This window comes from Nilaparvata lugens, chromosome 9 (assembly GCF_014356525.2).
Source record: "Nilaparvata lugens isolate BPH chromosome 9, ASM1435652v1, whole genome shotgun sequence".
NCBI classification, from domain to species: Eukaryota; Metazoa; Arthropoda; class Insecta; order Hemiptera; family Delphacidae; genus Nilaparvata; species Nilaparvata lugens.
Window position 1 is genome coordinate 9,532,354 of NC_052512.1, and position 13,050 is coordinate 9,545,403.

Below are 13,050 nucleotides of genomic sequence, written 5' to 3' on the forward strand. Positions count from 1 at the left end.
ACGACCATAAGACTGGCTAAAGTATGAGACGAAATCTAACATAAAGCTCCCCCCTCGATGCAGGAACAAGTCTTGTCAACCAAGACGTAGCGAGTGCAAAAAAATGATGAGTACGAGAAAATACATATATGTTAGATGAGTCGAATAGAAATATACGAGCAATACGAATAATAGGTGGATAACATGATGAATAAATGCTAATACAAAAAGGACAAGTAGTGGAAGACTACCAAATTAATCATCTTCAAATGCTGGAAGCGGAGCGAGACTAGAGATGGCTCTCTTGAATCTACCATGTGCAGTCTGCACTGTAACAACACGAACTTTTCCATCAGCACCTGGATGGGTTTCAATGATGCGAGCTAACTTCCATGTGGAAGGAGCAGAATTGAGATCTTTCAGAAGAACCATGGTGTCAACTGTGAGATTGTCCGATTCAGTAAGCCATTTGTGCTTGCGTTGAAGTGTGACTAAGTACTCCTTAGACCATCTGTCCCAAAGTTCTTGAGTGATTTTTTGAAGAAGTTTCCAACGACACCTGTTATCGACATGGGTGGTGGGTGGGCAATGGAAAGGCAACGCAGTCAATGGGCGACCAACCAAGAAGTGACCTGGCGAGAGATACTGAAGATCTTGAGGGTCCTCTGTAAGAGGTACGAGTGGACGAGAATTAAGGATAGCTTCAATTTGAGCTGCGAATGTAGTCATATCTTCAAAATTAAGAATATGATTGAATGTGACGACTTTGAAAATTTTCTTGAAATTCTTGACAGCATTCTCCCATAGACCTCCAAAAGATGGGGCGCGAGGTGGAATGAAGTGCCACTTGATATTGAGAACCGACGTGTAGTTATGAATATCTTGTTGAGTTTTAGATGACTCAAAAAACTGATGTAGATCTTGTAGTTCATTGTTTGCACCTACAAACGTGGTTGCATTGTCCGAAAATATGGAGTGTGGAATACCACGACGTGATGAGAAGCGAATGAGTGCCGCAATAAAGGCTTTCGTTGTCAACTCTGAGACGACTTCTACGTGTACTGCTTTTGTGACCATGCAGACGAAGATAGCTAAATAAGCTTTCGAATATGTGCGTGATTTCTTGGAACCAACAAGTAATGAAAACGGTCCAGCATAATCTATGCCAGAGTTATAGAATGGAAAATCAGACTGTATTCTGACAGGAGGAAGTTGTCCCATGATTTGTTCCGAACGAAATTTGGCGAAGCGAAAACATAAATGGCAGGATTTCAAAACTGATTTGACTGTACGACGAGTAGATAGTATCCAATAACGCTGACGTAATGAAGTCATGGTGCTCTGAACTCCATCATGAGAAAGACGTCGATGATATGACATGATAAGTGCACAAGTGAAATGATGCTTAGAAGGCAAGATGATTTGATGTTTGTAGTCATACAGCAAGTCCGATTGACTCAATCTGCCGCCAACTCTCAATAATGAGTCATTGTCAATGAATGGTGATAGCGCATTCAAGGAACTAGATGGAAGCAATTCTCTGCCTCGATGGAGAAGACGAATCTCTTCTGTGAATGCTTCTGCTTGAACAGTGCGAATGATCACAATTTCTGCCTCTTGAATTTCTTCTACTGTAAGTAGACCACTTCTGCGCTGATCAGGATGATGACGTTGAGTGATGTTATGGATGAAACGACGAATGTATGCTGTTGAATGGATGATGCAATGATAATCAGACAATTTATGAATGATATTGTTCAACACTGAAGTTGTGACTCTAGTGGCATGTGATGAGATAGAATGGATGATTGCGACATCACAGGAGATGTCATTCCATGTAGCTTCTGGCTTGGACAACCAAGATGGGCCGTTCCACCAAAGTGAACTGTTGATGAGTGTTGTTGGAGTGCAACCTCTCGAAATTAGGTCAGCAGGATTATGTTTCGTAGTGACATGTTTCCATGTAAAATCCGCTGTAAGATTCTGAATCATAGAGACACGAACCGAAACAAAGATATCTGCTCTGTTTGGCAAAGCTTTTAGCCAATGGCACACAACCTTGGAATCAGTCCACAAGATTACCCTGGGAAATTTGAGCTTGGAAGCACGAATTGTTTTCACAACTAATTTTGATGACAAATATGCTGCTTGAAGTTCCAAATGAGGAATTGTGAGCAATGGTTTTATGGATGCAACCTTGGACTTTGACGTGAGCAGTCTAACTTGAACTCCGTCCGATGATGAGCTGCAAACATAAAGACAAGCACCAAATGCTGTTGCGCTGGCATCAGAGAATGCATGCAGTTCCAAGTCGACCTCTGAAGAGGGTGGCAAAGCACAATGTGGAATTGAAACATTCGCAATGTTTGGCAAATCATGAAGTATGGATAACCATTCTGTGAGAAGCTCAGATGGTAGCTTCTGGTCCCAATCAAGTTTATGGAGCCAAAGTTTTCGAATTAACAATTTGGGACGAATGACAATGGGTGAGATGAGTCCAAGTGGATCAAATATGCTAGAAATGCATGACAATAATTGACGTTTAGTGAAAGATGTTTGATGAACAACTTCTGAAATGTTGGATGAGATAGTGAGTTGATCAGCAGTGGAATTCCAAATGAGACCAAGTGCCTCAACAACACTGTCGTTTGAATCAGATAATGGTCGTGATGTAGCTGTCTCAATGAGATGAGCTGGGATCATTGAAAGTAATTCTGACAAATTAGACAACCACTTCCTGAGTTCAAATTTTCCCTTATTAAGTGTAGTAAGCAATTGATGAGCCAACTCTATGGCTGATGAGAGTGAAGATGAACTACTGATAAGATCATCCACATAAAAATCTTCCTTAATGGCTTGGTGAACTGCTGAGTGCAGTGAACATTCAACATTTGCTAAGTGATTGAGCGTGCGTGTAGCAAGGTATGGAGCTGAGGATGTGCCGTGAGTGACAGTATTCAAATGATACTCTTGAATAGGTTGATTCTGATCAGATCTCCAAAAGATGCGTTGGAAATTTCTGTCATTTGGATGAACAAGAATCTGGCGGTACATTTTTGCTATATCAGCAATGAATGCGATACGATGCGTACGAAATCTGAGCACTGTGTCAAACAACTCAGGCTGTACTGTTGGACCAATGTGAAGAGCATCATTGAGTGATAATCCTGAAGTGGACTTCGCTGAAGCATCAAACACAACTCTAAGTTTGGTAGTCGTGGAATCTGGATCATATGGAGATGAAGGTGGTGCAAGAGACATGTGACCTAAATCAATATATTCATCCATGAATTGTATATATTGTTTCTTGAGTTCAGGATAAGTATCAAGACGTTTCTCAAGCAAGTAAAAGCTAGTCAATGCTTGCCTGAAGGATTGACCTAACGAATGAAATGAATCTTTTTTCGGCAAGGCTACAGAAAATCTGCCATCATCTTGACGTTGAACACTCTCAATGTAGTGCTGCTCAATTTGTGCATGTTCTGCTGGCATGCTGGATTAAGTATCAATTTCTCCAATTGGCCAAAATTTTTCCAATTGCTTAGAGATGTCTGCGTTGGACACATGTTCAATGCTAGAAACGAAATTGGAAATGTGTTGATGGGTGACAGATGATTTATAAGCAGGAATGGAGCCCCAGATTACCCAACCTAAATTGGTATTCTGAAGAATACAGCTTTCGGACAGATGAATCTGACCAGGTAAATGAAGCATGGCGTAGACAACAACGTTAAAGAGTATGTCTACTCCTGAAATTCTGAAGAAGGTAGGATCAGCTGAGACGACATTGGAAGGGATATTGGAATCTGAAAAATTGAGTCCAGATGGTGGAACACTAGGAACAATTTTCTCTGTGACAATGCAATCAATGTGAGTTGACCAAGCTCGGTCAGGTGAGTGAATACTTGAAGATGACAAATTTAATAAAGTAGCATTACTGCCAGATACAGTGTGAACTGTGCTGCCGGTACAAATAGTGGGTAATTGAAGTTGAGTAGCTAATTGACGTGAAATAAAACAGCTGTCAGAGCCACTGTGGAGGAGTGCGCGGCAAATTACAGCTTGACCACTCTTGTCAAAGACGATCAGCTGGGCTGTAGGCATGATGCAAGTGTGTCTGCTATCAATGGATTTGATTTGTGGTGCGCTGTGGGCATAGCTGACTGTCTGATTGTGAGATTCAACAACATTTGTGGCAGGCTGCAAACTGGATTGAGACAAATCAAATTGACAACTTCCCTCAGAATTTGATGACTGAGGTCTAGAGGGAATTGAATTGACAACAACACTAGAAGTCGGCAACTGCTGGAGAAGGCTAGTTGACATTTGCGGCGCAGGTGAAGCCATGTGTGTCATCGGCACTGCTGAATTGGAATTCATTGATGCTGGATGCACTGATGACATTTGCGATGGCTGGTTGTATTGACTATCATACCTTAACTGTTGTTGTGACTGATGAGGTATGTTATACTCACAGTACTGCATGCTCTGCGATGGATTTTTCACTGGATTGCGCGCATGGCTCGATGTTGTGACATAGTTGGACCTCTTAGGGACAGGACTTGACCCATGAAGTAGCGTGTGATGTCGTAAATTACATGTCTTGCAGGAACCTTGACATTGGTGAGCTCGATCCCATGGCCGAATACAGTTGACACAAAAGATTTTTTCAATACAGCAGAGGTTCGCTCTAAAGTTGGAATTTTGAGAAGATGATTACAATTGAAAATGTTGTGAGAGTCATTGCAACAAAAATAACACTCAGAAGTTGATGCTCTATTGAAAACATTTGGTGAATTTGAAGTGTTGAAATTAATAATATTGGCTTTGGGCTGTGATGGTTGTCGACTGGTGCTAGGCTGGTTATTAGCCAGCGTATTGCGTTGCACTGATGTGTTGTTGAATGAGCTCGACAGCGCTTGTGCGATTTTATGTTGCGACTCTAAAAATTCCCAAAGGCAATCAATGGTAAGTTTGGATTTGGTAGAACAAAATCTCTCCCGATCTCTAATAGTAGCATTGTCAAATCGCGACACAGTGAGAAAAATAAAAATGAGATCTTTCACACTAATATTTAGCGCAAGGGCTTCAAGAGCAGAGATATTTGTCTTTTGATTGTCAATAAATAATCTCCACGATTGGGATGATCTACAGTCAAGTTTAGGAGGGTTGAGTATGGCTGAAATATGAGTTTCAGCGATAAATAATGAATTATCGTAACATTGGGTCAAGAGTTCCCATGCTAACTCAAAATCTCCAGAAGGAGAATTGGAAATTCTGTTAAGTGCTTCTCCAGATAGGACCTGACGCAGGTAGTGAAATTTCAATGTATTATCAAGGTTACGGTTATTGATAACAAGACTTGTAAAGGTCGATTTGAAATTGAGCCAAGTGCTGAGACTGCCGTCAAATTTTGGCAATGGAATGTCCGGTAGACGAGCGCTCACCATGTGAGGAGAATCAACATGAATGATAATTGCACAATGAAAATTGCTTATCAAGATAGCACCAAATGCGTGGTAAGTAATATTTGCATGAATTCAATGCATTTAAAAATATCGAGTAAATTGATGCCTCTTGAAGCGTGCATGCGGCCTCCATCAGCGCGCGCGGTTCCTCTTTTGTTTCTTCCGCCTCCGGGCCTTGTGATGCATCTTCTTCTTCTCCCGAATGCCGTCCTCTCGTTCTTGATGTCAGTCGGGTGTTATATTCGCTAAAACAGAGTCAATTATTGGCTCATCTAATTGAGCATTTCTCAGTTTAAGGGTATTAACAAAATTGATGCATGTGTCGTCTGTCCTAGAATTATATTCGCTAGCAATGATATTGGCTAGTGCATCCATTTGTCTATTTTTACTCCAATATTGTTCCAGGAAAGCTGCACTGAACTCGTCCAACGTCCTGAATTCGTGATTATGGATCTGGAAGAACATCAGAGGTTCACCGCTTAACAAACTGGATAACCGAAGACGCCAAAAATTCCAAGAGGTGGGTGTTAGTGATTGAACTAGTTTTATCTGATCTATGAATTCTTTAGGTTGGAGATAGCAGTCTGTATTGTCAAAATAGCCTAATTCATTGAAACTGTGCAGTGAATCAAATGTTGCTATGGGAATAGGCTCTACATTATCATGCAGAAATTTATGTATTTGATTCTCGAGTTGTACTAACTGCTCTTGGGCCTGTTTCCAGTGACTAGTAGCTTCCGTTCCATTTTCTACTACCTCGGCATTTAATTCAGATGAAAATTATTGCTGTTCTCCAATGACTGTCTCCAATGAATTAAGTAGTATTTGTGATAGATATGTGCCTGATATCTATCAAAATAACTTTTCTGGTAGCAAAATTAATAGAGGACCAGGTAGGCTGAGTCCTGAATACAACTTGTCCTACCAAAACAATAGGTAATGCGAATAATTGCAAAATCAAGTAGTGAATAATTGTTATTTTTATTGTTGAATTAATTGTGATGTAAGTTCCAAAATACATAAGTTGAATGTGATGCCAATTGTAAATACTTTCAAATTGTGAAGAAACAAATTCAAAAAATAAAATGATTTTGTATTCAAAATTTTGAATATTATTCAATGTCCTGAAATGACAAACTCTTTGATTGCCTTTGTAGGCACAGCTCAAAAGTAAGATAGATCCATATAAGTGAATGAACAATAGCAGTATGAATGATAATGAATGGATGGAAATAGACAGATGGATGAATAAGTATGGATGATATTACAAATTTATTATGAATATACAATTACTCAACCTGAGTATCTTGAGGATGTCAAAAGCTGTCGGAGATTGTAGGCATTTGTAAGAAATGCTCCGGCAATGGAAATCATCATCACCATACCGGCCAGAGAGTGGGAGGGTATATGTAACCCCAAAGTGGAATGCTAAATTGCACAGTCGACCAAGTGAGTGGGAGGGTATATGGAACCCCAAAGTGGATGCAATTTTGACTGTCAATAGAGACTGCAGACCTTTATCGGTAGATTCGATCGTAGGTAGAATTGTAGAACAGATTCGGTAGCAGATTGATTCGAGAGATGTAGAGAGATTGATTGAGTTTCCCAAAATCCAAACTGTAGACAGAGGAAAAGAAAATACCCTACGGTAAGAAAATTTGTTGACTGTAGCAACAGCGCTCTGAACTACACAGAGTTCAGAGTACAAAGAGTTTGAAAACAAGAATATGTAATAAAGATTTGTAGAAACATCAAGCAATCTTGATGATCTTGGAATTTTGCAAAAATGCAATGGAATCAAAATGCTCAATTGACATTTTTTAAAAAAGATTGAAATAGATGAACAATGTAAAATTGGAAAGAGCTTTAAACTAAATTCTAAAAATTGAGTTCAGAAAAGCGTCTTCAAATGGAAAGTGAGGTTACACCTACCAGAAGTTTGAGATTCAAACACAATCCGTGAAGACATACAAGTTGTTTGATTGAATTAGGCCAATATCTATCGCAAATATGCCAATGAGACATGAAAGTACTGAATATTCAGCTGGAATAAATTCAAATTCGAAAATTGAAAACAAGAGTTGGCAAATTTTTACATTTTGGAATCGAGTTGAAACAAAGAAGCAGCACACCAGCGCCACGGCAAGCCGAGTGGAGCAAAACCTACCTACAACGATTTCCGCAAGTGAGAAATGCAAGAATAAAGATACAAAACACAAATATTATCCAAAAGCAAGTGAAAAAGGACAAATTTGAAATTAATCGAATAATACTAGACAACAAATTGAAATTATTACAAAGATACAAATATTGAAAACAATGCAGACTAAATCTGCCTAACGTTAGCTATACTGGCAACGCGCTAAGTTCAAAGATCAAGGATGATGCAAATTGAGTTTTAACATAGACTGGGCCCCGTTTTGCAATTAGAAGGATTGTAAAACAAAGAAGAAAGAAAAAATATGTTAAAGAGATTTGCATCATTTGCTATCATCTAATGGCAAAGGTGCAACACTAGCAATAGAACGTTTGAAAACACCAGAATCAGTTAGAACCTGGATGACTCTAACCTTGTCATCAGAGCTAGGGAAAACCTCTGTAATACGTCCAAGCTTCCAGAGTGTTGGTGGTGTCCCAGGATCCTTCAATAGCACAAAAGTGCCAACTTGAAGATTGGGTGATGAAGAAGACCATTTATGTCTTTTCTGAAGAGTAACTAAATATTCTTCAGACCATTGTTGCCAAAATTCCTTTGTGACTTCAGCAAGTCTATTCCAACGCGCAAGAAAATTCACATGTTTGAATTTCTGCTTATGAGAAGGCAAAGCATTGAGTGGGCGTGCAATGAGAAAATGCCCAGGTGACAAAAATTGAAGATCAAGAGGGTCCTCAGGCAATGGAACAATAGGTGAAGAATACAAAATAGCTCCAACTTGTGCAGAAAGAGTACACATTTCTTCAAAATTCCAAATATGTTTGAAAGCAATAATTTTATATATACTCTTGAAATTTCTTATTCCTCTCTCCCACAGACCACCATGATGAGGAGCTCTTGGGGGAATGAAATTCCATTGAATGTGCAAAGATGCAGCTGAATTTTGAAGTATTTGTTGATTGCTAGGCAAGTTGAGGAAGTCACCTAACTCTTTGAGATCATTATTTGCACCCACAAAAGTGGTAGCATTGTCTGAATATATATTCCTTGGAATACCTCGTCTTGAGATGAAACGGGTGAGAGCAGCCAGAAAGACTGAAGTGGACAGCTCTGATACTACTTCTATATGTACAGCACGAGTTATCATGCAAATGAAAAATGCAAAATAGGCTTTACCAAATGTCCGTGACTTTGGACCACCAATACGGAGACTAAAAGGTCCAGCATAGTCTAGACCAACATTCATTATTGGGAAATCAATATTTACATGCACAGAGGGCAATTGACCCATCAATTGTGCAGCTCGAGTATGAGTGAAACGAAAACACTTGATACACTTTCGCAGAACATTCTTAACAGTACGCCTTGTTGATGGTATCCAGAACCGTTGTCTGATTGCAGCCATGGTTTCTTGCACACCAGCATGACACAATTTGTTATGATGATAAAAAATCAGTGCTTTGGTGAATTTGTGATTAGCAGGAAGCAATATCTGATGCTTGGAATCAAAATCAATATTAGCATTAGCTAAATGTCCTCCTACTCTTATGAGGCCATCAGAGTGAATGAACAAAGACAAAGAATGAAACTTACTGGAGGCATTCAACTCATCATTTGCACATAAAATTTCCAACTCCTTGTAGAATGCTTCAGCTTGAATGGCCTTCAATAGATGAATTTCAGCATCTTCAATTTCATCAACTGAAAGGGTGTCAGTATGGCGATCAGCAACTTTCTGACGAATGTTATGTAAAAAACGCAGAACATAAGCAGTGACACAAATTATTTCAAAACTATTGGAAACATGTTCAGAAATAATGGATAAAAGTGAAACAACTGCAGTTTTTACAAGAACTGTATTGGGAGCTAGAATAGCTACATGAGAAGAGAATGACCTCCAACTATCAGTTGGATCAGCCAACCATGGGGGACCATGCCACCAGAGTTTGTTGTTTGCTAATTCACTAGGAATCATGCCACGAGAAATTAAATCAGCTGGATTGTGAGATGATTTCACATAGTTCCAGACATACTGTGAGGTAGATTCTTGGATTTCACCTACTCTCAATAAAACAAAAATTGACTTTCTGTCACGAGGAGACTGCAACCACTTGCAGACAATTCGAGAATCCGACCAGAGAAAAACACCTGAAGTAGTCGAATCAAGAGAATTCAAAGCACTTACAACTTTGTTAATGAGTCGTGATAATACTAAGGCACCACAAAGTTCCAAATTTGGAATGGAGACAGGCTTGAGAGGTGCAACACGTGATTTTCCACAAAGAAGATGAGTTTGAACAACATTATTTTGGATGGTGCGTACATACACACAAGCTCCATAAGCAGTAGCGCTAGAATCAGAAAAACCATGAAGTTCAACTATGAAACATTGATCTTTTGATACTACACAACGTGGTATTGAAATGCTTGAAATTTTGGATAGTTGTTGTATGATCTGCAACCACTTCAGTAGCATGTCATTGGGGAGACTATCATCCCAATCAATTTTTGCAAGCCATAAATATTGAAATAAGATTTTTGGAAGGATTATGATGGGACTAATGATTCCAAGTGGATCAAAAGTTGAAGCAATAACTGACAGAAACTCACGCTTTGTGAATGAAGTCTTTTCAGAAATTTTATCAATGTTAGAACAGATGGATAGACTATCAGAATTGGAATTCCACAGTAAACCTAGAGCTTTGGTTATTCCATTATCAGGATCTGAAATTGGTTTAACAATGGAAGTTTCTAGCAAATTGGATGGTAGTGAATTCAGTAACTCAGGGGAATTGGACATCCACTTCCTTAATTCAAAACATCCTTCATTCAAAGTGGTGAGCAATTGATGTGACAATTCCATGGCTTGTTCCAATGTAGATGCACCAGAGATTAGGTCATCAACATAAAACTCTTGATGAATTGAATGATACAATGGAGAATCAGGTGTTGATTCAAGTTCAGCAAGTAAATTCAAGGTTCTAGTGCTGAGATAAGATGCACAAGCTGTCCCATAAGTAACTGTGGCCAATTGGTATTCTTGAAGAGGTTTTGGAGTATCATCTCTCCAAAAAATACAATGCAAATTACAATCAGAAGGATCTAAAAGAATTCGGCGGTACATTTTAGTTATGTCCGTAATGAAAGCAAATGGTCACATACGAAATCGTAGGGCAATGTCAAAAAGGTCTGACTGAACAACAGGACCCTTGAAGATAACATCATTAAGAGAAATTCCGGTTGATGTTTTGGCGCTAGCATCAAACACAACTCTTGTTTTGGTTGTAGTGGAGTCGGGCTTGAAGACAGCGTGATGTGGAATATAATAGACTTGTTCCTCAGGGGCTGGTGGCGGTACAGGGTGCATGTGACCTGAATCATCATAATCCTGCATAAATTCAACATATTGAAGTTTGAGCTCAGGTTCTTCAAGAAATCTTTTTCCAATGAATGGAAACGTTTCATAGCTTGAGTCCTTGAATGACCAAGGGTGGCAAATGAATCCTTGTGAGGTAAGGACACTTGGAAACGACCATCTTCATGCCTGATGGTATTTTCTTTGTAGTGTGCTTCAACCCTAGCACACTCAGAAGAGACAGAGATAACTGAAGAGACTTCTTCCAGCTTCCAGAAGGTTTCCAACTGATTGGAGACTTCAGCTGTGGAGACAAAATTGGTAAAAAATTGATTAGATGATTTTTTGAGTGACACTGATTTAGGTAATTGACAAGAGCCAAAAACAATCCAGCCAAGTTTTGTATTTTGTAGGATTGGAACATCAGGTGACACAATAATTTGATTGCCAGTCATGATTGCGGCATAAACATCAATACCCAATAGGATATCAATTTTCTTAGATTTATGAAAATTTGGATCTGCAAGTCGAATATTGCTTGGAATCTTGTAATAGTTAAGATCAATTGTGACACGAGAAATACAGGAGGCAAATTTCTCAACAACAATACATTCTTGTTGCGTTGACCAAGTATGATCAGATGATTTTATCAATACTGAGTGAACAACTGTAGATTTGGCTTGCATACTGGACACTCCATCAATCAGATCAGTTACATGACGAGAAGGAAGAGCTAATCTATCAGCCACCTCTTCAGTGTTGAGTTAACAATCACTTCCTGTTTCCATAAAAGCATTACATGCAATTAATTCACCATTTGAACTAACAACCAGAACCTCTGCGGTAGGTAATACTTGAACTGATGACTTATTATTAGAAATGATGGATGAAGCAGCATGTGAAACAACTGTTGTTTATGAATTATCAGATTTTGAACTAACTGAATTTGATGCTGAAGATGAATGGGCACTAGAAACAGTGCACTCTCTCTGAGACTGAATCACATTAGAAACAACATTCTTACCTCCTGAATTGCTAGTGAAGGAATCATGTAGAACAGTGTGATGTCGCTTATCACATTTTTGGCATCTCTTTGAAGAGCAGTTGTGATTGTCAGTGTAAGGATTAAGGCAATTGAAACACAACCCTTTCCTTCTGATTGCATCATAACGTTGATTGATGGGAATCTTTGAAAAATTGACACATTTGAAAATCCCATGAGATCGATCATTGCCAAATTGACAGGATACTGATGGCTGAAAATCATCCAGAGTATTATTTTGAGCAAGAGGACGAGTATTTTGCCTAACATTGGGTGCATTTGAAGTAGCTTGAGTAAAAACCTATTGATTAGTTGGTGGATTTGAGGGGCTATGAGATGAAATAGCATCCATCACCTTACATTGATTTTCAAGGAATTCCCACAGTTTATCCATAGTAGGGATTTCATTTATTTCAATGCGTTTTTCCCATTCGCGCAAGATATTAGAGTCAAGTTGAGAAGTGATTTTTTGCATGTAAAGTAAATCTTCAATTTGAACATCCAATTTGAGCACTTCTAAAGCATTAATGTGACATTTACAGTGATCAATGAAAGCTCTAAGAGATTTGGAACAATTTTTCTTGAGTGCTGGGGGTGATTCAATACCTTGAATGTGGGTACTTGCAATTAATCTGGGGTTATTGTACCTCTGTGTAAGCAGATTCCATGCAAGCTCAAAGTTTCCATTCCCTGGAGGAATATTCTGAATGCGTGCAAGGGCTTCACCACTGAGAGCTTTGTGCAAATAATACAGCTTCGTAGCTGGAGCCAAAGTTTGGTTTTCAATAACCATATTGGAGAAGGTATCATGGAATTCAAGCCATGAATCAAAGGAACCTGAAAATTCTGGTAACGGTACCATTGGTAATTGTAGACCTTGATAAATAGGCATGGTGGGTTGCAAAGGCAGAGAATTGACATTATTAGCAGTCACTGAAGCAGATGGCGATTGATTTGTGTTGATTACACTATTATGATCTACAGACCCCGGTGATTTGGGAACTGGAGAGGAGTTTGGTGACTGATGTTTAATTGCCGGTGCTTGAAATGT

At 39.1% G+C, this 13,050-nt stretch overlaps 1 protein-coding gene across 1 annotated transcript; it reads right to left on the minus strand.

Annotated features, from left to right (window-relative positions):
• Window positions 1-234: 234 nt before the first annotated feature.
• On the minus strand, window positions 235-1,056 carry LOC111045829. Its single transcript, XM_022331306.2, has one exon. The coding sequence runs from the start codon at window positions 1,054-1,056 to the stop codon at window positions 235-237; it is 822 nt and encodes a 273-aa protein (XP_022186998.2).
• Between the last annotated feature and the right edge of the window lie 11,994 nt (window positions 1,057-13,050).